The 27,882-nt window shown below is 41.6% G+C and overlaps 1 protein-coding gene across 2 annotated transcripts in view; it reads left to right on the forward strand.

Moving 5' to 3' along the window:
• The window catches only part of ERBB4 (erb-b2 receptor tyrosine kinase 4), a 483,644-nt gene that overhangs the window by 368,373 nt on the left and 87,389 nt on the right, over window positions 1-27,882 (forward strand). For both annotated transcript variants that reach the window (XM_039728642.1, XM_039728643.1), the window contains exons 18-20: window positions 2,508-2,630; window positions 4,436-4,534; window positions 25,177-25,362. In XM_039728642.1, the coding sequence (XP_039584576.1) occupies window positions 2,508-2,630; window positions 4,436-4,534; window positions 25,177-25,362 (408 nt within the window). The remainder of the gene's footprint in view (window positions 1-2,507; window positions 2,631-4,435; window positions 4,535-25,176; window positions 25,363-27,882) is intronic.

A 27,882-nucleotide genomic window follows, 5' to 3' on the forward strand; every position in this document is an offset into this window, starting at 1 on the left:
GGGAGGCATGCAGGGCTCTCTGCTTTTATATTAGAGATGTTCAGGTCTTCCCTGACCTGTAGAAATCCTTCTGCTTACCTGTGCGGGCTAAACTGGTGAAAAGAACAAAGTGGTTTCAAGGTGCTGGTTTTCTGTGCAAGTACGGATTCATGGCTCCTGAAGAGCAGGAAAAGTGTCCCACCAGATTTCTCAGCTCCCATCCTGCTCTCCACTGAACTTCTGTCCCAGTTCATCAGTACATTTAGCAGCTCTCATGCTGAAATATTACAGGGTTTCATTCTGGCCATATGTAGGTTGACTTTTAAGGCTAAAGTTCTTTCCGCAAGCTCTGGTACGAACTTCATGCTTAAAGGCAGACGTTATAACTTACTGTTGTTCCCAGTGCCTACAATACCTTTGTAGTGCAAATTTTGTCAAAATCCGGACTGCAGATTTTGTAGTACAGATTTTGTCAAAGCCTGTAATAATGTATTTTATTAAGCTAAGATACTTCACAGAGCTGAACCAATGGACGTTCACAGTTCTACTGGCAATAGCATGTAGCAGAGCTAGAGCACAGTGCTGTGATGGCTCCATCCTGCTCTTTGAAGTGTCACTAGTGAAGGGGGAAATCCAGGATGTATATTTAAATAGAACATTAAATGTACATCTCTCAGCTACTGCAGTGGTGATTACTGCAATCTCCTCAGTCCGATATTTGAGACACTTTGCAAATTATGGTATTTTTAAATTAGGATGCTCCTTTGTGAGGTAATAAAGCTTGGAAATGCTGTTAGCTAGTGACTCTTTGATAAGGCATTATTGACAGTGCTGTTTTCTCTTCTGTTCCAAGGGTTCTGCTCCCACTCAGCTCCACTGTAGATCCTGGGAGTACATGATTTATGCATCCCCAGTCTGTTTGCACAAGTATCTTCGTGTTTGGCTAGAATTTGTGTTGCTTGTTAAACACTGTTCAGCTGTATAGAAAGCTTAACAATACTCAGTGCCTTTAGATTAATAAATCTTGCCACTGTATCAGCCCATACTTAAGCATAAATTATTTTAAGCAGGTGGTTCTCCTTGCATTGGCTTTGAAGTCCAGATTTCATTTTTCATTTGGTCAGATAAAAGCTGTGGCTGGCAATAGTCCTGAGGGACCAGGGCCTCCTACTGAACATGTGGGGAAGCTGCTGTCTTGGCTGAGAAACTGAAGATTAAATCAGGAGCATCCTGAAATAAACACACAAGCAATTAGCTTTAGTTGAAGTCTCTCTTTTTAGCTGGAGGCTGTAACAGGACTTACTTTTTCTGTATATCATTCTCCATCAAACCCTACAAGCCTGGTTTTAGACCCCCACAACACATCCCCACCCCTCCCTGCCGTTCCTGTGTTGGTGGACTGTGGCACAGAACGTCTTTGCATCCTTCACAAACTGAAATTACAGAAGTGTGCTGGCAGCATGCCTAATTTTCTTTTACAGCAAACCTTTCTTTTAGGGTATAAATACTGAACATCTAAAGTGGGAAGAGAAATCACTCAACTTGCTGCTTGCAACTTTTGTTATGTTTTCTTACCTGTTAATTGCCAGGTACTGGTATTTTTACCTGAACAAAATTAATTAGTTTGGTCAACTAATTAAGTAGTTCACGGTACCCAAAGAGCTAAAAGAAGTAGTTCTCAAACTGCAGAGCATGGCGCATTGAAGTGCTGCATTGTTTTCAAACCAATTTCAGTAGGAGGACCTCTGAATTATTTTCCTCATCCTATAAAGGAACAAAATGTTTTTCATGTGTTGTATTGTGTATTGTGCTCTACGTGTATTTTAAATTTATTTTTAAAGAAGGATTGTTTTTCTGGCAGAGATGGTATGAGATCTAAGAGCATTTTTAACTGAATGTGCCATTGTGGCTCATTTACAAAGTTTCTTGGGACATCTTGAGCAAATTGTTTAATTGCAGTAAATTAGTGGCTGTTATAAATTAGTTGTCTGCTCTAAGGTGTTTTCTCCCTAAAGCTGTCTTCCTGTGTGGTAAAACAGAAGTTCAGAAAAATTGTCCCTTCTTCAAAACAGAATAAGAATGTGATGAGCCGTTTAGTCCAGGCCATTAAAAAGAAATATGGCCAACTTAAAAGACACTAAAATGGGCAAAAATAGGATGTGGTACACTGATAATAAATGCTATATTTCTGTCATCTAGAAAATATTTATACTGCCTCCATTATCAAAAGTCCTTGGATGTGTTACTCTGACACCAATTCAATTTCCAGTTCATAATTCCATCATGCAGTTTCTGGTGGAAATTACTGCATTTGAGTGAGAACTTGCTTTATCGGGTCTCTTGGTTTCGTGGCGTTGCTCGTTTGCTTTTGAAGATGAAAAATCCCTCCAAGAGTTGGCAGGGCAGGGGTCAATAGATCTCCACCACTATCTTGTTCCAGTATTTCCTTGGGTTGGTTGCTCTCAGTACAAACTTGTGACGGGTCTCTGTGTTCAGCAGTGTTTGGGACTGTTGGGTTTTCCTTGCAGCTGGTGGAACCCTTGACCCCGAGCGGCACGGCACCCAACCAAGCCCAGCTGCGCATCCTGAAGGAGACAGAGCTGAAGAGAGTCAAGGTCCTGGGCTCTGGAGCCTTTGGAACAGTGTACAAGGTGAGAGCCTTCCCCACACAGCCCTCTTTTACCTCTGGAGCAGGCAACTTCTGCATTGCAGCAGAGCAGCCTGTCCCAGGGGTGGTTCCTGAGCCCTGGCAGAGAAAGGAGACTGGAATTGTGTGCAAAGAACTCATCTATAGTATTTGCAGGGAAATGTCCTGATGAAGGAAGGAATGATTAATCTGACTCCAGGTTCTCAGAAGGCTAATTTATTACTTTGTAATACTATATTATATTAAAGAATACTATACTATACTAAAGAATACAGAAAGGATACTTACTCAATGCTAAAAAGATAATAATGAAAAGTCATGTCTCTTTCCAGAGTCCTGACACAGCTTGGCACTGATTGGCCATTGAGTCAAAATAACTCACACTAGAATCCAATGAAACAATCTCCAGACACATTCCAAAGGACAAAACACAGGAGAAGCGAATGAGATAAAAATTGTTTTCCTTTTCTCTGAGGCTTCTCAGCTTCCCAGGAGAAAAATCCTGGGCAGAGGGGTTTTTTCAGAGAATGTGAATGACACACTCATCCTCAGCATCAAATGGTACATGCAAATATTATTTCTTGGTGAGCAAAGACATGTTAGCCCCAGTCATTTTTGTGTGCAAGAGAGTAACACAAGCTGGACTGTCCTGCTGGCAAAGTGCGGCACCAAGGTTTGCCCTTCTGCTCTTGCCTAAGAGCGCCTTTTATCATCTTCCATCTTTTGGAAAGATGGATAAACATTGTCTTTCACAAGTGTCACCTGGATCTTGCAACAGCAATAATACCTAGTAAAAACAATGCCATTACCTAAACTGTAACACTTCTTGTTTCTTCCATTTAAACAGAAAATATTAGTTACTTCAGGGTACCCTTTAACAACTGGGATGTGAGAGTGGAACTCACAATGGAGAAAGTACTTCAGTTAAAGAAGTATTTACTTTTTATGGTCTGTTGGTCATGTCCAGATCTCAAGAGGGATATGAAGTAGGGCTTAGTGGGCAAGTCAAAGCAATTCCCCAACCCTTTGGGAGCAGCCCAAACCTGACAGATCAAGGTGGTAGGTCAGAGCACCTTCATGTGTCCTCAAAGAGGAGAGGAAAGGTAGGAAGCACAGACCACTATAGCAACAAGGTGATGGGAATAAATTTATGAATAACAAGATTGAATATACTTAGATGATTATAAACTGATAGAGATGGATGCCATGAGGTTGACAAGAACACAGCAATAGTCAAGAATGATGGAAAAATAGCTCAAGATGGTTTGTGAATTTTAATTTTAAATTTCCTTTATAGCCACCTAAGTTTTTGATCCTCAGGTATTAAGTAATTAGACAAACAGCCCCTAAATTTTTCACTCTAAATATATTAGTCTCAGGGTGTTATGATGTTATGATCTGGTGATAAAGTTTTGAGAGTTTACTGACAGCTTCAAATTTGAGCATCAGAATCCAGACAGAAAATCTAGATTTTTGTTTGATTATATCCAAAGCAGTATCGAATTTTATCCGAGTCATTAGAAAATGTGCATCATGTCCATGCTGCTATTGCTCTTTAGAGACCCTGTTATGGACAAGAAAATCAAGGATGTTCGCTGATACAAAATGTTTCATTTTATATCAGAGTTTAGTTTTGATGTAAGAAGTAGTTTTATGGATTTTTTAAAAATTTTGTAATTTTGTGTATTCTCCCTTCTGAGTCCCATAACTGATCTACATAACATGACAGACTGTGTCAAAAAGAACTGTAACTATGAATCAAGTTTTTCTGATCATTGTCTTATTAGTCTTCTTTTTTTCTTTTTCTAGGGGATCTGGGTCCCTGAGGGAGAAACAGTAAAGATTCCTGTGGCCATTAAGATCCTTAATGAAACCACTGGTCCAAAAGCCAACGTGGAGTTTATGGATGTAAGTGAGACAAAAGCAGTGGTTTTGGGTTTTGGCAGGGGTTGTGTCTTCCTGTAGCCCACAGAGGTTGTAAAGACAAATTCCTGCCAGTTTTCTTTCTTTATATTTAATTGTACACAGCACCTGGCAGGGCTGGGTTTTCCACTGCATGTACCCCAAGGTACTTGGAGTTTTATAATAATTTGTTTTTCTGTCAGGATAAGATTAAAACTCCTCTGTCTCATGGGCCACATATTGTATCTTTCTGTGGCAGAAAAGCCATGGAAGAGAGAGGAAGAGTTGCAGGGGAGGATCTTACCATTGCATGCAGGTCTGTATTGGTGTAGAATTCACAGGAACAGATATTCAGCTCAGTTTTCCTCCACTTTGGTGTTCTGAGACTCTGGGAGCTGGCAGCAGCAGCAAAGCAAAACAGGGACAAGGGGAAAATTAAAATATACTGGATTTAAAAGTCCTTTTGCTTTACTAATCTGAAATACCATGGATAAGAGGTCAATATGGTAATTTCCATGAATGTTCTATGATCACAGAGGCTTTGCACTCAGTTTTCAGCTCTGTGTCAAGATCAAGGCTTATTGACACCATGAATCTTTATGTCTTATTCAGTGACAATTTTTTGACAAGTCATAGAAATTTGCACTCTTTTTGTAGGTCCCTCTTGTGAACTTGAAAATTGCATGACTTTTAAATCTTGCTGATCTGTTCAGTGTGTAGGCCTAATTTGTGAGCATTAATGAGACTGTAAGCCACAAGGAGAAGGTATTCCCTTTACTATATAGTCTATTTTTCCTAGAAGTGAACAGAAATGTGCAGTTATGGATTTATGTGTTCCAGACAGCTGTTCCATGTCTAAGTTCTTAGGCAGTTGAAGGAAGGCTGTGTAGAGGAAGGAATTTCCTGTGTTTTTTACAGAGCACTGCACATTTGTATTGGTTAGATCATTTCCAACCATGATGATTCTATCATTCACTGGTTCTGTTGCATTCAGTAATTATTTTGCACAAATAATAGATTAAAAAGGCAGTTTTGGCACTGTTTAAAAGGAATTAATTGCACTAAAGGGATAACAAGTATTAGATAGTTTGCTTAATGGACAAAGAGTCTTGCTAATAATACAGCTGCTCAAAGAGAACAGGTGAACTGGATGTCAGTGGTCAGTCAGTGATTCCAGCCTAAAGGTGAGGGAATTGTTATCACTGTGTGAAAGTCAGTGGAACTGAGCAATTTGTACCAGATCAGGATCTGACCCCTGATCTGATAGAGAAATAGCAGTAACAGCTCCTCCTCTGATACTGATTAACCTTGAAGCAAAGAAAACATAAGGTCCTTGGTAGAAGGCAAAGTTGCTTGTCTGAGGTTTCACAGCTCAGCTTAGGTCACTTTAGTTCACTAGACCATCCTTCCCCCCAGTGTTTGCACCAGAACATCTGATAAATGGCTCAGAAATGAAGAGGCTTTTGGGAACTCTGGAATTTTTGGCTGTACAGTTACAGTAGGAAAGGTTTCTCTTTAAATTAATAATTTCTCCTGAGTCTCTGACCCAGTGGCTGCAAGATGAGAGAAAAGGTAAAGTTGTCTTGAGTTCTTGAGGTTAAAAAAATAACCCTTAGGTTGTTTATAATTATTAAAAAAAGAATTAGACTTCATCATTACTTGATACAGGTGGCAGTAAGGAGAAATAATGTTTTCTATCAGTTCTGCTTTTGATATATGTGCAGTGATTTGTAATCCTTTTCTGTACTGCATTGATGAAGATGATTAAATTTCATTCTTGTGAAAGTTATGGTTTTAATGTGACTACTCCTCCCTGTCCCAAAAAAGACATAGTTTTAAACATTTAAAAATTTAAGCCAAAATTTAAATTATGAGGAGATAACCTAAATATCTTTCACTGAAATGTAAGTTAGAGTAAAAAATGTTTTACTCATTCTCTTCAAGACTTTAGTCAGTACAGCTATCCTGATAAAACTGGATGCTGTTTACTCATTTTATAAGGAAATATTCAAAAGTACTTCTGAATGCAAAATGCATCAGTTGTACTTCAATAAAAAGAGTGTTGTTGGTTAAAAGCACTTGTGTCATATTTTGAAAGGTATATAGGTGTCTAAATGCCACTGTGAACATGGTGGGGTTAATTCTTTCTTAAAAAGGGTCTGACAGTGTTGGTAGTGAATGGGAAGAGGAGGTTAGTGGGAAAGTGTCATTACATGAGTCACACCCTTGGCTTTGTAGGTGTGCTTTTGTCAGCAATTACTTCTTCCTGGGTCAGGAGAGTCCTTGTACCTGTAAGTAAAAGTTAGCATTCCTCTTAGAAAGGCTCTGGAAAATGGAAAGCCTTTGGCAAGCAGCAGTTTGTGTGCAGAGGGAGTACTTGGGACACTTCAGTGTCCACAGAAATGGCTGCTCTGGATGTTAGTGGCACTGCCCATAGACCTGGTGAAAACTTCTGATGCTGGCAGAATGTGAGTGTAAAAGGGCTCTGCAGCTCCTGAAATTCTGCTAAACGTTATGCTGAAGGAGTAAAGAAAAACATTTTGGCTCCTGGGCTGTCATTTCAGCAGCCTGAAGCCCTGCTAATGGGGCAGTAATGACTGTAATGATATAATGCCTGATGTCAGCTCTGCTGCTCTGGCCAAGCACCTCCCATCAGGAGATGATGAATTGCCCATCATCCAAAAGCACAGCCCTTCTCTGGGATTTTTCTTGAGGGAGCCACAGCAGAGTTTATTTTCCAGGCTTTTTCCACCCATTCCCAGCTAGCCCTTTCCCTTTGCTCCCTGTGTTTGTCCCTAGATTTGTCACTGCAGTAGGTCTGTGTCTGCTACAGCAACAAAAGGTGGAATCTCCAAAGTAGCCTGGACCAGGGCAGAGCTAGACTGCACAGGAGGCCTTCTCTGGATTTATTTTCACCACAGGTTGCTGTTACTGCTTTGTCAAGTGTAGGTTTACCCTATTTCCCCACATGCTTCTGGGTGTGTATTGTGTCTGGGATAATGATGGAGTCTAAAGGATTTTCCCCTCAGCATGGTCATGTGCTTAAGTTGCAGGGCAGAGTTTCTGCTCTGGCATGTCCCCAAAAGGGGGTGGAGTTTGAATTCAGGGTGCAAGTTTGAATTCTGCCTGCACCTATGTGTGGGAAGGAGTCACCATCAAGACACAGAGGAATCAGGAGGGAGCTCAGTCCTGCTCCTCACCCTAAGGCTGGGAACAGAATATATATATGATGGTCCTGAGTTTTATGGAGGGAAGAGAATCTTGTGGTGAGAAAAAACAGGCAAATGTGCAGCTGAGAAGCTACTTGGTAGTAGAACAGGAGCTACAGTTTCACATGGGAAAACAATTTCACCTCCTCAGCCTCAATTTGTGTGACTGTTATGATTGTCTGATAAGTCAAGTAGCCATTGGCCTGGTCAGATTATTTAACATCAAGCCAGATACTCAACTGACAATGTAATGAGTTCTAAAGACATGCTGCCGTTGGAAAGCAGAGCAAACAGCCTTTGAGGCTGAAAATATGTTCTTAAAAAACTTGTCATGGGGAAACAGTTGGTGAGGGACTTTCCTCTAAGCTTGATGTTTCCAGGAAGTAATCCTAAGAGCTGTGGTTGTGTCCAGGATTTTGATCCACTTACAAGTTTAATCTATCCTCCCTGAGTTTAAATGCTCCATTATCTGTTAGAATATAATTAGAGGCTGCAAGCACAAGTCAGCATCCACAGAGTTCCTTGGGAGTCCCTGAGCTCATTGAGATGAAGACAGTTTGACTGATGGTGGTCAGCTGATATTGGGCCAGAAGCTAATAATAGAAGGCAGTGCTGCTTAGCTAGGTGAGAAAGTTAACTTGGGAAAAATTAAACTGAAGGCTTTGGGATTTATGGTTGGAAATAAATTTCCCATTCTCATTTGTTTCCTGGTAAGAGAGCTTCAGAGGCAGTTGGTTTCTTTTATGGTTTTATAATTAAGATCTAGAGGCTTCCTGCCTTGGTCTGTGCTCGCTGCAGTTGATGCTGTCTGCAGTGGCAGCACTTGGAGTGTGGGAGGACATTTGTCACACCAAGTGCAGAGGTGGTAAGTGACAGTGACCTCCACCAGACATGTAGCAAGCAAATTAAAGCTGCATGTAGGGGACTGACACCCACATCTTTTATTTATGTCTGGCCTAATGAACTAAATGAATAAATCACTCAGATGTGCTGCAGAAACAGCTTTTTCTAAATTGTATGCCTGTCTTACAGTAAAGACAAGCCCTCAGCTTGAGGATATCAATATCAAACTTATCTTCAGTTCAGAGGATTGAAGACAAAAAAACATGTAGCTGAATAAGAATTCTTTCTCCTGTTCAGCTGAAACCCCACAGAGTTATGGATAGGCCTAGATGCTTTCTTTGTTTCCTCAAGTATGTCTAGATGGGAAGTACAGCCAGCTAGTCAGGTGTAGAAGGTGAGAGAAGACTTAGCTTTTCTTGGTTTCCAGTGTTGGCTTCAGACACAGGAGGGTTATAGGCTGAAGCTTTTTGGCTCTTTGCTTGCCCCGTGGTGGCATTCACAGAGCCCTTGCGGCTACAGACACACTCTGTAGTTCACAATTCCTCAGCAGACACCAGGTGCATTTGCCCTCAGCCTCCTTGTAAGATCCTGCCTTGTGTGACTATGAGGGTGATTGGTTAAATATTTTAAAAAATATTTTTAATTCCTTTTACACATCATGGTCCTACCCAACCCAGTGTTTGACCCAGGTCTTCAACAGACCATGTAGATGCTCCTGGAAGTCTGAAAAGAAATTGCTGCTAGCAGTAGTTGGATTCAGACATTCCACTGACTGCCTGGCTGCTTGGGAAATATAAGAGTTAATCCTGAATCTGAGCTGAAGGGGCAGGTTTAGGATCAAAGGAAATCCTTTATGGCAGCAGTGAGACATTTTTCCTTATCCTCTTTTGCTGTCATTGCTGTGCACATCCTCCTTTCCAGCAGCCATGAGGGGTCTGTAAGCACTGCCTGACTCTGGGCTCCACTGCAGCTCAAACAGGTTTGCACTCCATCATGTCAAGCTGCAGGAGGTCTGGGGCAAGGGGTGACATAGCCCCTGTGACTGTAGGAGTTATGGACTGTGATTTTAATAGTTTAGTTTAATCCTGTGATTTTAGACTTCCTTTTGTGCAGCCCCTCCTCCCCACTCATACACACTGAGTGTGAGCAGAGACACTTAGAGGGGAGCTCTCCCTATCAGTCCCAGGCACAGGAGCTCACTGGGATGGCAATTACAATTTGCAGCTTGTCCAGAGATGCCAGAAATCCAGCTGTCCTTGAGAGTGCTGCATACCATGCGCAGGCCCCCAGAGTGCTCAGCCTCTGCAGAAGCTGGAAATCTGATCTCTGATGAAGGTTAACTGCTTTTAGTCATCTGGAGATTAACTGTTTCAAGGCTACATTTCTGTTCTTTCCATCTGAAGCAAGAATTTGTCTTTAAATGTTGGTTATAGTAATTTTCCCCTCCATGGTGTGTGAGGGCAATTTTCCCCTCCATGGTGTGTGTGTGTGTGCAGGGGGGGTTAATTTTCCATATGCAGGAGCATGTGGCTGTGTGGTGAAAGTACACACACAGAAAAGATGAGGTACAAGCACAGACAGACAAGCCAGGCTGCTTGGAAACAATTCTGCTGGCATAAAATCTGACTGGAAAATGCAGTGAGGGAAAGTGAAAGTGAGTTTGCCTGCTGCTGGTGGAGTCTGAGCCCTGCTGAAATCCAGGGGAGCTGTGAATTGGCCAGTGAATTCAGCAGGGCCAGGGCCTCAGCTCCAGTGTAATCCTTCCAAGAAGTCTGCCACAGGTTTCAGGAAGAATCCCATGCTTGAGTGAGGGACTGACATTAGGAGCTACTCCTAAATGAGTCAGGAAATACACTCAGATGCTTTTTGTTATGGCAGTTGCAGAACTCCCTATTTCAGCTTTGCAATGCTTTATGATGTGGAAACCCTGCATAAGGTTGGGTAAATCTGTGCACGGGAAGAGGATCAGGTGGGAGTGTTCATTTATTCACAGTGAAATATAGCTGTGGATTAACTGAATGTATTAAAGAGTCTAATCAAAATCAAATATTGAATTTGCAATATCGAATGCAAATATTTTAGCTGGAAAGTGTGTATGTGTAAAGGAAACATTTTGAACTGTGATCTTGTATTACACTCTCTATTTCAATGTATAAGGCAGCCTAATACCAGGGCTGATACTTCTCTCCTTGGCATGTACTTTTGGGGCTGGTTACTGGAACATGAAGTGAGTTATTTGCTTGGCTGTATATGTAATTGTTCTGAAGGTCAGGATCCCAGAGTTGCCACTGTTTTATCAGGACACAGTAGGAGAGAGGTCTTTTGAAAAAGTGTTTAGAAATTGAACAGGCAAAAGATGGGAATATTAAAAAAAAAAGAAAAAAAGGCAGAGAGGTGGTGCTGTGAGTGTCATATGTGGTACACAATAGTTGAATTAGGGGATTTAATCAGGAGCTTATGGGATTTGTCTTTCCACAATGAGTTTTCTGTTAGTCTCAATACCATGGTTGGTTTTTTTTTTTGTTTGTTTGGTTTTTTGTTGGGTTTTTTTTTTCTGGGCACTGTGCTGTATGTTTCCACCCTTCATCACAGGTTAGATCTGGGCCTGGGTGAGAATGCTTTCCTCCAGCTTCTTATCTTCCCTGGACTTAAATGTTAGTATCTGGATGTGGGCTTTTAGGAGAGTAAATCTTACTGGCTTCAGTAAAAATTTCCCTTGGATGCTGTAAAGCCATGAATTCTGGGGACTCATCCCAAGAGGATAGAGTGCCTGCAGGTGTGGGTCTTTTCATCTGCACAGCCAGTGGTTGGTGGTATTTAAGGCAGAGGGGAAATGTTCCTCTGCAGGCACAGATCCTGCTGGAGTGGAAGGCTGTAGCTCACAGGCTTGTCATTACAGACAGGAGAAACAGTTTTCCTTAAACAGCAGCAAACTGGCTGGGGATACTGGGATTCTTCTCACAGTCTGAGATTCAGATGCCAAGTGCAGAAATAAAAGTGACAAAACATGGTAAAATTATTAAATTAAAGAAAATCATGTCTTTTAATAATGCTTGATATGTTATGAGAAGAAGCTGACACAGATATCCAGTTTTAAAGCAGATTTTGTCACTGAAAACAGGGTGACAAGTGTTGTCTTATCACTAAAACTGAAAACCTGTAGTTAAGAAATAGCTTTGCATTCTTTCTCTGTGCCTCCAGCTCCTATTAGCAATATAAAATAGGCACATGTTAATGTTTAAGTTCCTAAAGGGCACTATGAATGCCAGAATGTTGCCAAACTGCTAAAAAATGCAGGGTTTTATGGGACCCCTGTTAATAAAAGAGAGGCACTGTTTCCACAAGCTTAACTGTAATGCATCCCAAACAAGCCATCACTGGTTTGAGGTTAATGGCAGATCTAATGAGGTGCCAAGTCAACTTAAAGTTAAGAGAGAACAAGGCTTTTTATGTTGTAAGGAGAAAAAAAATCCATATAAACATACAAATGCTCATGCTGTGACCATCTTTAATAGGAGTGTAAGGGTACAGAAGCACAGGCTTATAGGAGCTGAATTTCAAGTATCACTGTCAAAATACATTTTCCCTCCAAATACTGTAGTTTGTAGTACTTCTCCCTCAGTGCTTTGTTGCAAATAACCCCTCAAAAATTTTTTCTGTGCCTCAGCACTGATCCAGACACCTCTGATATATCAGCAACTGTCAGAGATTTATAAAAATAATTACCATCTGTTTGCATTAATATTGTACCTATTATTTACAAGTGACAATCAGATATTCCTACAGCTGCTTGTGATGGAAAAAATAAGACAGGGAAAGGTGAGTCCTGACTGGCTTGCTAATAATCTTCATAATATTCTGAATCTTCATAATATTCTGCCAAGACTTTTAGATATCAGTGCAATAATTGGGATAAGCTGATCCATTTGAGGTCACACTGGGGCTGGCAGTCCACAGAGCAGCAGATGCTGGTTGGAAATCCCTGGTCCTTCTCTACTGAAGCTGTAGCTCCAAAAATAAGGAGATTTTGCAGAGCAATATTTTCCATACTAACTATGGTGTTGCTTCTTGCTGTGGTAACACAGCATCTCTTGGACCTGATGAAACTCTGGTGAGATTGTCCCTGCCCTGAAAGGCATTCAGTCAATACAGACACATCAGATGTAGGGGAGAGGATTAATTATTACTATTAGCATTTTATAGATGGAACTCTGAATTGCAACCCAGATTCCATAACCTCCGAGAAAATTACTTAATTTTTAAAATTTGTTTTTAATTATCCTCAGGTTTTAAATTACCTTGGGATGTTTATGTAGACAAGCAAATACTATCTGAAGGGGTTTTTTTTCAGACAAAGCTGTTTTATCAGTTGAGAATGTGTCTAAAATGTTTTCATTAGCTTTTTCCTAGATCAGATGTTTCAAAGATGCTGAATGACACTTGATACATAAAGCAAATTGTGTATTAGCAACATGAGAGGGAGAATAGGTATTCTTCCCTCTTAGTTACTTGCAAGGTGAATACAAGTGTATCCTGAAGGTTTCTGCTTCATATAGAATACCAGGCTTTTAATTACAGAGGTGAATAAGCATTGTTCAAAATAGAATTGCATAGGTTTCTCATAGGCCAGGGCTTGTTTTTATCTTCTTGCTTTACATGACACAGAAATGTTTAAGGAAGTATGGTTATGTGGATTTTTGAGCTGTGCTGACAAATTGCAGCTTGGAAGGCTCTCCTTGATGAGCTTGCACAGGTAAATTCTGAGATGTGGAGCAGGGCAAAGGTAGGAAACAGCTGAGGTACAAAGAACCTTCTATCTGATTATCTGAGTTCTAGTATCTCTGATTCTCTGAGAGATAATCTGAGTTTATCTGATGGAAATTAAGATCTCAGTGAGGTAGGGGAATGTGGGACAGGGCCTGGCTGCAGGCAGTTCCCAGGGCTGTGACTGACTGAGTTGTATCAGTGGATAGGCAGCCCCTGGGCTGGATCCATTTGGAAACATCCTCCAGTGTCAAGGGTGCCCTTTGAAAGAGTTCAGTAGGATTTTTAGTATGCATAGAAGCAGAATTTACCTTCTTGTTTTCTGAAGCCATGCAAATTGTTTTGTTTTTTTAAGATGAAGTCTTGTTGGTTTAGATCAATATCTAGAGTCACCAGCTAAAAACACAAGTCCCTCTGAAAAGCTATTTTCATAACCAAAGCTTTTGGGGAAAATGGTATTTGGACTGAGGAGAGAAAATGAGTTTCCTTGTTGGAATTGTTTTCTTGGAAAAATATTAAACAAATATTTTTTGATAAAACATTTATTAACTTGCTGAAACTAAAAGGAAGAGTTCCTGCTGAAGCTTTTCAATGGGAGATATATTCCAGTGTATTCCTCAGCCAGAAGATGTGTTTTGAAATGTGATAGTGATTGAAGCATCTGGTTTTAACATTTTCTGAACTCTGGTGAATTCCTCCTTTGAAGTCATTCCTTGTTTCAAAATTCAAACTATGTACATTAGGCAAGAATGTTGTCCAATCCAAACTGAAATGTTAAACACTTTGTGCATGTGGTTAAGTTGTGGACAGCAGAGAACTATTTTCCAGAGGTAGGCCATCTCTGAGGATCTGAATGCTGTGTCCTGCCTGGTTTTCAGCAGAGGTGGGAGATGTGTCTGGTTGCTCTGTGACAAATCTCTTCATCAGGTGAGGGGCACAGATGGGAGTGAAACTCCAGACCAAAAAGAAAGTTATTGGTGTCACTGTTAATGTGAATTTTTGGCAAGCTCTCAAAGTGTTCTGGAGCTCCAGAAAACCCCTTAAACCACACTGTGTCACCTTCTAAATGTTTGTAGCTCCACTCAAACTTGCAGATTAGTCCTCTGCAAAAAAGTGGCTGGTATTCCTCTCAGTGATGTGCTGCAGCTTTCTGGGGCTTTGGCATTTCACTGGCACAGAATTCCACTGAAAGTGACCAAGGAACTGACAAGTGATGTTGTTTTGAGCTGCCCCTCAGAGGTACAGCATCATCTTTGATCCCAGTAAGGTGATCACACCATGGTGGTTTTAGGTCTATTCAAGAAACAAAAATGTGAAGGCATGCAACAGGGAATAGATGGAGTAATTGTATGTAACCATACTTCTGCTTTATAAAAGTCATGTTAAATAGTAATGCTGATGGTTAGGAAGGCTGATGGTGGAACAGCTATGGATATTTTTTCCTGCTTTTTATTAAATGTCAGCCTCTTGACTGCTGATCTTTGCAGTGAGATGCAAAATAGGTGGTGGCAGACAAAAGTCTTCACAGTGTGGATGAGATTAGTGCTTTGTAATCAGACTGCAAATGGACCCTCCCTCAGGCCTGAAAGTCAGCTTTGCTTGGCACATGCACACAGCTGCTCTGGATATGTCTCTAGCACTAACTTTGACACAGTGATAGTGCCTTGAGCTTCCAGGTTTCCTTAGAGTTCACAGAATGAGCTAGGTTGGAAAAGATCTTTGAGATTGTTAAGTCCTACCTATGGCCTAACACACCTTATCAGCTAAACCATGACACTCAGTGCTACGAGCAGTCTGTTTTTAGACACCTCCAGGGACAGTGACACCATCACCTCCCTGGGCAGCCCATTCCAATGCCAAATCACTTTTTCAGTGAATTTTTTCCTGATGTCCGACCTGAACTTTCCCTGGCACAGCTTAAAGCTGTGTCCTCTCATTGTGTCGGTTGTTGCCTGGTGAAAGAGCCCAACCCCACCTGAGCACAGCCACCTTTCAGGAGCTGTAGAGAGGGATAACGGCACCCCTGAGTCTTCTTTTCTCCAGGCTGAGCACCCCCAGCTCCCTCAGTGGTTCCTCACAGGGTTTGTGTTCCCAGCCCCTCTCCAGCCTCATTGCCTCCTCTGGATGTGCTCAAGTGTCTCAACATTCTTCCCAAACTGAGGGGCCAGAACTGGACACAGCACTCCAGGTGTGCCCTCACCAGGGGCAAGGACAGGGGCAGAATGACCTCCCTGCTCCTGCTGGCCACACCATTCCTGATCCAGGCCAGGGCACTCTGCTGGCTCCTGTTCAGCTGCTGTCACCAGTGCCCCCAGGTCCCTTTGTGCCTGGGCACTGTCCAGCCTCACCATCCCCAGCCTAGAGCGCTGCAGGGGTTATTGGGGCCAAAATGCAGGACTTGGCACTTGGATTGTTAGACTTCATCTTACTGGGCTCTGCCCATCCATCCAACCATTTCAGATCTCTCTGAGAGCCCTCCTATTCTCCAGCAGATGGGCACACACTTCCAACTTAGTGTCATCTGCAAATTTACTGATGAAATACTCAATCCCCTCATCCAGATCATCAGGGAAGATATTAAACAGAACTGGCCCCAGCACTGATACCTGGGGGACACCTCTGGTTCTTCCTGTGCCTGGAGTTTCCCTGGCAGTATCAGTTAAAAAGAGCCTTTTTCACTTTTTTTCCCAGACAGTTGCAAAGCTGTTAAAAAGCAGATTTGTCCTGGTTGGCCTTGTCAAAGTTTGCTGTAGGAAATGCTAGGAAAAAATGTTTGGGTTTTGATTTGTAGAGTCCTATTAGTTGGATAGTTCCTTTGGAAATGCAGGCTCTGTGCTACCAGGCCATCTTATGAGCATAATTAATGATCTTGAGATTGTGCTAATTCACAAAAGAGGATAAAATCATGACATAAATTATTATTTCACCCTCTTTGTAGCATCTTCAACTTAGATCACCTATAAAATAGGCATTCCCTCCTGCAGTACTGCAAGTTTGAATGGTGTTTGTCTACAACTTTCTGCTTGGATTCTGTAATTCAGTGAAGATTTTTCTTTTTTGAGAGCACCCACACAGGCAGAAATAAAAAGTATTGAATACAGTTGTATTTATGGATTTGACCGAGGTGTTTGTATTGGTATCAGGCACCCACTCATTGAAACATATTTGGTTTGGGAGTTGTTTGGCTTGCCCTGAGAGATGCCAGGACCTGAGCATGGCCATACATAAAAGGTCTGATGTTGTATTTGCTCTGGGGCTTATTGCAAATGCCAACATTTTAGCAACATGAAAAAAAGAGTCCTTATGATTATAATGTTACATATGTGTTACCCTGACAGCAGGGTGCCCAAATCTTGTGGAAATCCAGGGGGAAATTTAGCTGAATTTATTGCCAAGGAACAGAAATACTTCAGAGCTGACCAGCTGTTAGCAAACCCATGGGCAAGCCCAGCCCCTCCCCTGCCATCCCCACCCTGCCCTTTGAGGGCCATGGGTTCTTTAAAGAGTCTTTTAAAGGAGGTTTTAATCTTGTCTTCAGGGGAGGAGTAGGATGATAAAAGAAGGTAGAGAAGAAAAGGTGGGAGGCAGAGCTGTAGAGACTTAAGAAGAAATCACAGGCAGAGCAATGTGGATGTGACACAGGGACCATGAGGTAGTTTTTGAGGACTTCTGATGCCAGCTTGGTCAGGAGAATAAAAATCTAACAGTGACCCAAACAGTCCAGTGAAACTTCCCATGTTCAAATACCATCCCTTTGCAGTGCACTCAGGTCTGAGTGTGAGGTTCTTGTGCAGCTGAATACAGATGAGGGAAACATGGAGATGAGTCTGATTTGAGTTCTCTGTTGTGAGAAATTAAACACCAGGCAAAAAGTATCTTTGATTAAAACAATTCTTAGTGTTGATTATACACTTGATGAAATTAGGCTTTAATCTGATGTTATTCCTTTACATTTATCCTGAAGAAGGAAGGGGCTTTGAGTGTGTGATTATAAAGCCAAGGTTTTCAGTGATACCAGGAAATATCAAAGCAATGCCTGCAGACTGCTCAGAAAAGAGTGAGATTTTTTTTTTTCATTCTAGAGACCTTGCCATCACTCATCCTAAATCAAAAATCAAAGCAATAACTCCCTCCTTTGGAAAGGTATGTACAGCCAAGGCTGACAATACATATAAGCTGCTCAGTGGCAATGTCTGTTTACCCTCCTCTTTGAGCACCACTGAAATGATGGCTTTGTTAGACTGCATGGTTACAACTTCAAATATTGTTGCTAGTTGCATCAAAATACTAAGAAACAAATCACTTTGGACAGACTGCTCTGAAATAATGATGTGTGTCACAGGCTGTAAGTAAAACATTTGTCACAATGACATGATATTTTTGCTGTTAAACCACCTACTCCTGCTCTCCGAGGGGGGAATCCCCAGAAGGAAGCCCACTGTTACTTGTCCTGACAACTTCCAATGGGAACAATTCTGGTTGCTGAGGTCCTTGGTCCTTATGCATAAAAGTGAACTGAAAATGGGCTAGATTTTGCTTTTCTCATCACCATGATAATTTTTTCAGGTCAAGATTGACAGAAATGCTGGTGGGAGCTGTCCCTGATCAGATGTTTGATGGAAAATCCACACTTGGTTTCTTGTGCACTAGAGGCCTGTTGCTTTAGAACTGAAGTTCCTCCTCTGCTAACTCAGGCTCTGATGAATTGGGAGACTTAATTGGCACAAAGCAGGAAGAAGGAACAAGCATGTGGTGTGGGGGTTCTACAGAATTTATCTCCTACACTTCCAAGCATTTCAACATGAATTTTGAGCCCTGTTGAAGTCAGCACTGTGGTCCATGCTCTCAGTGTTTGCAGGACAGGGATCACAGTGCTGCTTTGCATGAATTCTCAGCACCTGAGCCCTGTTGGAGTCAGCACAATGGTCCATGCTCTCAGTGTTTGCAGGACAGGGATCACAGTGCTGCTTTCTTTTCCTAATTTGTTTTATGTTGCTCCAAAATACAAAGTGAGCCAGAATTGCTTCTGTAAGTGCAGAAGGTGTTTCTTCCTGCATGAATAGGACTTATTGCTTCTCTGAGAGGGGCAGGAAGCTTTCACCCAGCAGTCTGCAAATATGACCTTCAGGAGGGAGAGCTTTCACATCCCTGATTTGTGCTAGTTTTGGGTGTTTGGAGGAAAGTGGGGCATCTCTCTAATGTATTTGAGTCACATGGGGCAGTGGCTGCCTTTTGAATTCAGTGTCAACAACGCAGGCAGTGCCTGTGAGGAGTCAGGCTGGTGTGCAAGGTGCTGTGACAGGCAGGGCAGTCTCAGAGGGTTTGCCTGCTCTGAGAGATGCGGCACGTTTAAAGACACATCACCGCCCCAGAAAAGGCTCTCAGCAGTGAGAGAGCAGCCAGAGACCAGCTCTGATTGTGGGCAGGGGAGAGCACAGTGCTGCAGTGTTGTGCCATGCCTGGCTCCTCACCAGGCTGCAGGACACTGACCTAGGGCCGTCTCCTCCTGATGGCACTGGCTTGATAGGAGTCAAGGAAGTGGCACTTGTCTGGTGCTGTTTCCATCACGTTTGTGCATGAACAGGCCAAAGGGTGTAGTCCTTGAAGTGGAGTTTTTATTTTTTATTCTTAGTTTTAATCCTAGAGTAGTGGCTTGCCTGACAGATGGGTTTCCAGAACTTTCTGAACTTAGTGTCACCATTTAATGGTGCAGTCTTGTATTTTCAAGAACCCCGGATGAATGAAGGAAATGATGAATCTGACTTCGTGTTCTCAGAAGGCTAATTTATTATTTTATGACCTATATTATATTGAAGAATACTATACTAAACTCTACTAAAGAATACAGAAAGGATACAGACAGAAGGCTAGAAGATACTAATGAAAAACTCGTGACTTTCCAGAGCCTCGACACAGCTGTGATTGGCCGATGAGTAAAAACAATTCACATGAAACCAATTAAACAACCACCTGTTGGTAAACAATGTGCAAACCACATTCCAAAGCAGCAAAACCCAGGAGAAGCAAATCAGATAATTATTGTTTTCATTTTTCTCTGAGGCTTCCCAGAAGAAAATCCTGGCAAAGGGATTTTTCCACGAAATGTCAGTGACAGTGCAGCACACTTGTACTCCAGTCTAAGTATTCAGTGACTCCACTGACTACCAGTGAAGCTCTGCTTATGGTCCTCATTGAAAACTGAACTAAAAAATCTCAAATCTTTTACATCCAAAAAATATGGCATCCAAAATCGCCCCTTCAAAACCTCCTTAATCCTGAGAGTTTGTCCTGGCTCTGAGTAAATACATGCAAACAAGCCTCATAATGTGACCTTCTCTGTTTGGTTACACACAGAGGTTCCTTAACAAGGCTTCCTAAAGCAAAACAGGCATGGAGGGAGTTTCAAGGAGATGGTGTTAGTGCAAAACTCTGGCTAACAGCTCATTAAACCCCCTCAATGACAGGGCTTTTGGACCTCTAGTTATTTCCTGCTGTGCCTGCCAAATTCAGCATTTCCCTGTAGGAAAAGCAGTTGGCCACGTGAGTGTGATGCAGGATCTGGATATGCACTGCTGCACTTTGAGCAACAACCTCTGATGAGCCTGTACTTCTGTAAGCATTCACCTTATGCTTGGAACATGGATGTGGATGTAGAGAAAGATTATTTATTTCTTTTAATACCTCTGTTTGTTTGCTCCTGAGTCGTGCTTCTCCAGAGAGAAATTAAGAGAATGTTGTGCACAACCTGGGGGTGGCCACTGTGTGCCAGGAGGGTGCAGTCACCTGTTTGCTCAGGAATACTGGCCCAAGCCAGGCTTGGGTGTACAAATCACAGCAGTTGAGCTTAATGGAGTGATAATACACCCACACTGAGAAGGGGAAGAAGAGAGGAATGATCAGTGTGACATGATTTCTTTATACAGAATAGCATGTCTGAGAAGGGTAGGACTGAGCTGAACATGGAAGGCTCAACTGAAGTCACCTGTGGGGAGCCTGGGGGGACACAACCATGGCCCTGCCAAGCTGCCTGCAGGTTTAGCTGCCTTCTGAAAAATTGCTTGAAGCACAGCAATGCTGGAAAGCCATGAAAACAGCATCCTGCATGGGCAGTACAGAGGAAATACAGCAGTGGGTGTCACTGTCATAGCACCAGTGTGGGCATGTGTGTTGTTAAAAGTATATTTGTGCTGTCTCCTAGCCTAAGTTGTTCTGCAGACTGCACAGGCTGAGTCAGCTACCACCTAAACAATTGGTGAGACCTAGCAGACAAACAAAAGGCTTTGAAATGTATTAAATTCTGGGCTGTGATTGGATGTGCCCTGCAGCAGGTCAGATGTGCACTCCAGGCAGGTGTTTGCCCCAGTCACTGGAAGAATTTTAAAATGAATGTAAAAAGCAGTGTATGCAGTGTAGTATCTCTCCTGTTAGCTTAGCTGTGCTTTCAGAAAAATGCACAGTGCACTATGAAGTCAGCTGTTAAGTACATTTAATTACTCAGCAATTATTAAGAAAAAACAGGCATGGAGTTCTTTCATCTTTTGTTTTACTTTGTTTGACAGCATTTTATGGCAGGAACATTTAGAAGCAGAAGGTCAAGAAAACAGACTTTTCAGACTTTGTGCTTACTTAACTCTTTATCAGGTGAATATCTTCACCTGCCTCTAAGAGGAGCAGTAACATTTACTCTGGGCTTGCCAAATTGGTGTAGCAGATCTGTGATGCTCCCCTTGAACTAGGGGATGTGTGTGTACTAATGAATAACAGCATGAGCTGAAGAGAGTTGTACCCTGGGCCACTCTGGGTGGAAATAAATGTTCAACGTGGACCTAAGTGTGGCAAAGGATGGCATTATCTCACTGCTACCGGCACATGCAACTCGCTGAGCCCCCCCTGGTTTGCAAACTGCATGGTCAGAGAAACAAAACCAGTACCAAAGGCTGTTCTTCAGCAGCCACCATGCTGGCCAATATTTATGTTCTGTTTTCAGCTGTAATTGTTGGCAACACCATGCCAAAGTAGGAAAGAGGGAAATTAAATACCATCTTATAAGATGTGTAGGTGTACTCAGAGCACTCTTCCTTCTCACAGTCTCAAGAACTGGGGATTTTTTCCCCATCCTGGAAGGTTAAAATCAAAATTGTGCTTTAGCGGGAGTTACTTTTCAGAAACAGCAGCCAAATTAAAGATATTTCAAACATGACTGCAGAGTATGGATAGATCAGGAAACAGTTTTAGGTGAGATTTCCAAATTGCAGTTGCACCTCCCTAAACCCCTTTTGACATAGCTCTGCTGACAGAAACCAGTAATAGGTCTGGTGATTGCTCACTGCAAACTCAGCCTTCTTTGGGCTGCTCTCTTGTTTCTTAGTGCACACAGCAGGCAGATAAGTGTGAACCATTAAAATAATGTTTATGTGATTGTTTAATGTTACTGTTTAATACAGGCTTGTGTGTATAAATCACAGGAGTTGAGCTTAATGGGGTAATAATGTAATAATCACATTGAAAAGGGATGAAGAGAGGAATGATGAATGTGAATTTTTCAGGAGAGAAAGGTGAAGTGATCTGGGGCACTGTTTCCACTTGTGCTCCAGACTTCCCATGTGACTTTGGATAGAAGGTTGTACCCTTTTGGGACCTCAGTTTCTTCTACATTAAATTGTAATTCCAAACACATTCCTGTAATTGTGCCAGTTCGAGTGCAGAGAGAAGAGCTTCAGACCTACAGCTACCAAAAGGCCCAGAAAATTGCAGAGGCTGGTTTTGAAAGATGCCAGTGCCACCACCCAAGTATGAGTTTATGTACCTCACCTGCTTAAAATGTTTTAGACAATTATATTAGGAACCAGCCTGCTGAGTGTCCAAATGGCACAAAGATTACAGCTCCAGCGTCTTTCATGTCCAAACAGGTTTGAAACTAGAGACTTGTATTCCTTATTTGCTGAACAGATTCTTAAAATGCTGCTAAGTGATAATGTTTCTGTTGTTGTTGTTGTTTGTTTTGTGTAATTAGGCTCTAGCAGAACAATTGCAATCTCTTTTACTTTGTGTTTTGCTGTGCTGGATACACATAGCCCTGATTTTAGTTCTTCTGTAGATTTAAGTTCAATAAAAATAACAATAGTTCTACTAATGAGGATAACTATATGAAGCCAGGAATCATGCTAAATTAGTAACTATTAGTGGCTTAGATCTGTAATGAAGATTTCCTTGCCCTCTGTGTGTGCCTTAATTCATTACAGAGAAGTCCATAATATTTTATAAAAAACATTTTTACTTTTTTTTCCCTGAAACTCTTGCCCAAAACTATTGGAAAAGCAGGTGCTTTCCTGTAACAACAGAATGAGACAAAGGGCACTGCTTGCTTTTATTGTTGTACAGAAGTGGTTTTCCTTTGGACACAGATAGACTTGGCAATGGAAAGTACTGGAGACTAATGGACACAAGCTTCAAAGCTTTCTGTGTGGGCCCTTGGAAGACAAAAAAAAATATCTCATTTCTGTTCTAATCAATCTGGATATAGAAAGAAAAGTACTCCAGCTCCAGGCTCTTGGGGAACCTCTTACTTTTATTCAGAGGCAGAGTGGGCAGCAAGTGCTGTCCCTGTATGTGTCTGCAGGAGAAAAATGAAAGGGGTAAAAAGGGAAAAAATGAGGCAGAGTAATTTTGTGCTCTGGAGGCTGGGTAATTCACCTGTCTACAGGTATTTATTCTGGTGGTCTTTAGGGACGTGTTCAAGTCACAGCAGAAGAAAGGCTAAAATTGTTTCAAGGAGTCCCCATACTTAAGAGTTAAGTGAGTGGGAACTGTATGAATTTGAATGTGAGTAAAACCAGTTAAATTCAGATCCCTTTTCTAATTTGTTGCCTCAGAATCTTTCTCAGATCTCCTCCTCCATTATCCCATCAAATAGTCCTTATTTATTCATTTATTTATTTCTTCACATACATTGAGGAAGAAAAGGGAAGGAGTCACTCCCCCCAGTGAGGACCATCTGCTCTTTTCTTGTTGGGAGGGAAAAAACCCTACAATTAGTGTCTTGTTCATCTCTTTGTTTTACTAAAAAAAAAAAGAGGGGGAAAGAAAGTAAAAGAACTATTATGCAAATATCTGCAATTTGGTTTCAAATATTCTTTGTACTATGATGAGCAATTTCCTTTAATACAAACTCAGCCTACTTGCCAGAACTATTTTTTTTTTTAAATTTTGCATTAATATATGGAAGGGAAAAAAACCCCAACTTTTATGTTCTTCTGGTGGCAAATTTGTCTCATCCTTTTTTTTTTCCACTTTCTTTCCTTGGCACTATTACAGCTGTTATTCTGTAAGTTGTCACATGTCATATTGGGGTTTTTTTGAGGAAAAAAAAAAGACGACAGCCAAAATAGCCTTACAGAGCCACAATTCGATCTCACTTTTCATTGTTCCATTGCCATGATGAAATGGTCCTGAAATGGAGGACTCGGTGAAAGAAAGAGAAGAGCTTTCTCCTTGCTGTATTTGAATGCCAGTGGCTTGTGATGGCAGCATTACCTCTAAAAACAGTTATTTAGGGTTTTTATAAGGGGGTCCTGTGCTGCTGGTCAGGGGTGTGAACTTTAGGGTCAAATAGCATAGCCAAGATAAAACCTGCTGGTCCTTGGTCCTGGACCAGCTTGGTAGCTGAAACCTAGCATGGTAGCTGAAAACTTCTTATAGTCTGGAAAAGGGAAATAAAGTCTTTTCTGTGTACAAAGGTTACGTGTGGAAAAAATCAAAACAAACTCACCCAAGACCTGATGGGAGAGGTGATGGAAGTATCAGATGCTGAGCTAAGAGGCTCAGATTTAGAATGCAAACATGGTGTAAATGACTTCATTACCTGAAGCTGTAATTGGAAGATTAACTCCTGATAATGCAAATGGACCACACTTATGAAACTGTGAAAACCTGTAGGCCATTGCCAGTTTTTGGGTGTAGCCCCTGGGTGAGCTTCCTCTGCCCTAAATGTACCTGAAGGTCCTTCAATAAATATAGCTGGTTTTTATTCCCTTAATTTTGTCTGGCCTCTGTTTGCAGGTAGCCCCAAAAAGGCATTAAAACAAGACCAAGGAGACTTTGAGTGAAGTATGTCACACCTGCATCTTTTTTTGTGGCTGCAATGGAACAGGGAATGCAGCCTGCACAAATCTAAAGTTCTGCAGGGCGGTGCAGAATTTTAGATTTGTGCTGACTCTTGTTTTTGGGGGCTCAGAACATCAAGTGGGCATTACATGGGCCTTGGAGGTTGACTAGGAATGCCTAGCACTGGCCAGACAGGGAATTCATGGTGCTCAGGGGAACACTGTTATGGGATCCTTCAGCCACTTCAGTATTGGAATAAATTACACAGGACTCTATTTTCTTCATGGTGGAAAAAGCCAATTCTTTATTCACATAACTCCTTTTTATACAGTTTTGTAGACTTTGTGTGCAACTTTAATTGGTTACTAACTTTCTGGCTAATTATTTTATTGGTTAGTCACAAGTTGTTACCCTGTATAGATTGGTTACTTAAAGTCTCAATGTGCATGGTCAGGAAAGGTTGTTTAAGAGAAATAGTTTTCATTTTTCCATCTAACAGTGTAAAAACAGTTTATACAGGTGCAGGTTGTTTTTCACCCATGAATAGATTGTTATGCTTTCACTAGGATTGCTTTCACATGGGAACCTGCAAAGGGCTGGCCTGACAAGGAGAGCAGGCTTGATTTTATGAAGCCTTTCTTTATGATTTCCTAGTTTACTACAACAACTCGAGTGCATTGAGTCTTTGAGCACACCGGGGTAACCTTTGGGTCACTTTTATTGTTGCAGGAAGCTCTCATCATGGCCAGCATGGACCACCCACACCTGGTGAGACTCCTGGGTGTCTGCTTGAGCCCCACCATCCAGCTGGTCACTCAGCTGATGCCTCATGGCTGCCTCCTGGATTATGTCCATGAACATAAGGATAATATTGGTTCCCAGCTCCTGCTGAACTGGTGTGTCCAAATAGCTAAGGTATGTAGTTCATGTTGGGGTTTTTTAATCATGTCTTGTTGTTTTCATAATTAACTTTAAAACATGACTTTTCTTTTTGTTTGTGTTGGGTTTTTTTCAGGCCTGTTTTTATTTCGAAGAAGGTTGAGTAGTTCTTTAAATACACACTATTTTGGCTGCTTTACAGCGTTATAGATGACTCGTCAACATGTGAATCAAAGTGTTTTTCTTGACTGTTGTCTTGGTTTGAAAAGACCAGTGTCTGCTAAGGAAGGCAGAAGCCTCCTTGAAATAGGAAATGTAAACCCCCTCCCTCTGAATTATTATAATTTTCAAATTAAGGGGCTCTCAGGCAAAGATATACGAGTAGGAATAACAGGAGATCTCCTGGAGGGAGGATTGGCTGTGGGATAGATAAAGAAAACTGCCCAATGAACAGAAGAGAACTGCCCCACCTCTGACAGATTGGAATAGAATACCCCTAAACCATATCTTACATCCCAGGACAACTGTCTTTCCAACTCAATGTTAATGAGGAATTCTTTTTTGGGGTGAGGGTGAGTGAGGAAAGAAACCCCCATGTGAATTCTGGGGCTGGACACAGGGTGTTTTCTCAGCCTCCTCTGTTGTTCACTGTTAATATATATACTGGTTTTCAGCCCTTCTGGATCTGCATTGCCAGATCTGTCATCACTTTTCTGTTGGAAGATAAAGATGTCCTTCATGTCACTCCTGGGGTGGTGATATTGCTACATTTGGGTCACAAACTATCCTTGGCACAATGTTTTAGAGCTGGTTTTGGGCACATTTAGGTATTCAGTGTTGTACTAAGAACAAGTACTCAGCACTAAGAAAATTGTTTGCAAAGAATAACAAGATGTTTCAGTGTAGAAGGCCATAACTTATCCATTTTAAAGGTACTTTTGAACAACTAGGGTTGTTTACTACAAGTGGCAATTTGGAGCCTGCCTTTTGCATTGAGTCATTTGGAAGTTGTTTACAGTTTTAGATTATTTTGGAGAAAATGCTTGTTATAAACACATGCCCACAGACTGCTATCTTACATTAAATCTGCAGCCTTAAGTGAATTTTCTACAACATCTATTACAGAATCTTAATTCAAGTTGTAATGTTAATCTTTTGGCACTGAAGAGAAACCTGGAGATTCAGCAATTGTTTTGCTGGACCCAATATTAAGTAAACATTTGCCTCTTTTAACAACTTAAATACAAAAAAAAAAAGGTTCTTATAAAAGAAAATGTAGAAATTCAGCTAGCCTTGTGTTGTTATTCAGGAACAGCAGAATTTAGAGGAGCATCACAAATAGGTCCTGTTTTCTTTCCAGAATCAGGTCTTTTGTTAAACCTTCCTGAAGAAGAAAGTAGATTAAGTGGCTGTAGGGCTGGGTAGAGAGGGGGGAACCCAAATCTGACATTGCAGTATTTTGTAGATGTGTGAATGTCCTGTGCTGTGGTGGTAAAGCAACCAGAGTTGCTGGGGAGTACTGCAACACACCAATGGGAATTGCCTGTATGGAGATGTGCAAAGGTTTATTTAGGGCTGACACCAGACCAGGGAAGGTGGGAGACAAAATCCATATTCCTGTTTGAGTCCTCTCTATCAACACAGCCTCCTCCCCGTCTGTTCTCCACACTTTGATTGATAGTGGCTGTTATTATTTGATGCAAAACATTTATGCAGTGCCACCATGCAGAGGTAATCCTCCATGGTTTTCACTTTGTGAGTGCATATGGCCCTTGACTCCTTGGGCCAGGGCTGTGCTGGCTTTGCTGTGAGCCTTGTAGTGGAGCAGACAGCCTGATCCACAGTTTACAGATCTCTGGGAGGGCCTGTGGAAGGCAGGTCATGGCTTTCCCGTGGTGATTCTTACCAAAGTGTGTGTGGTGGTTTTTCACAAACAGGACAGGACTGCTGGGGTTCATTCCTTGAGCTTTATTGCCGCCTCAGCCTCATTGCATGGTTGAGACAATTGAAAGATGGCAAAGCTCATGTCCTGCCAGCAGCACAGATTTCTTTGTTACAGAGCATTTTAAAAACTTTCCAGCCAGTAGCGCATTGCTAAAGCTTACACACTTGTTCTCTCCAATCACTAAAAGTACATCTGCTTCACACAATGCTTACTTGTATTCTTTTTATTAACAACACACAATACTTCATTATTAAGCTTAAAACCTTCTACTATCTTGCTAAGCACATTTTCCTGCAGTCTTAAAGTTTATCTTCATTGCCGCCTCAGCCTCATTGCAGGGTTGAGACAATTGAAAGATGGCAAAGCTCACGTCCTGCCAGCAGCACAGATTTCTTTGTTACAGAGCATTTTAAAAACTTTCCAGCCAGTAGCGCATTGCTAAAGCTTACACACTTGTTCTCTCCAATCACTAAAAGTACATCTGCTTCACACAATGCTTACTTGTATTCTTTTTATTAACAACACACAATACTTCATTATTAAGCTTAAAACCTTCTACTATCTTGCTAAGCACATTTTCCTGCAGTCTTAAAGTTTATCTTAGCCAAGCC

This window comes from Passer montanus, unplaced genomic scaffold (assembly GCF_014805655.1).
Source record: "Passer montanus isolate IOZ18808 unplaced genomic scaffold, ASM1480565v1 scaffold66, whole genome shotgun sequence".
Taxonomy (NCBI): Eukaryota; Metazoa; Chordata; class Aves; order Passeriformes; family Passeridae; genus Passer; species Passer montanus.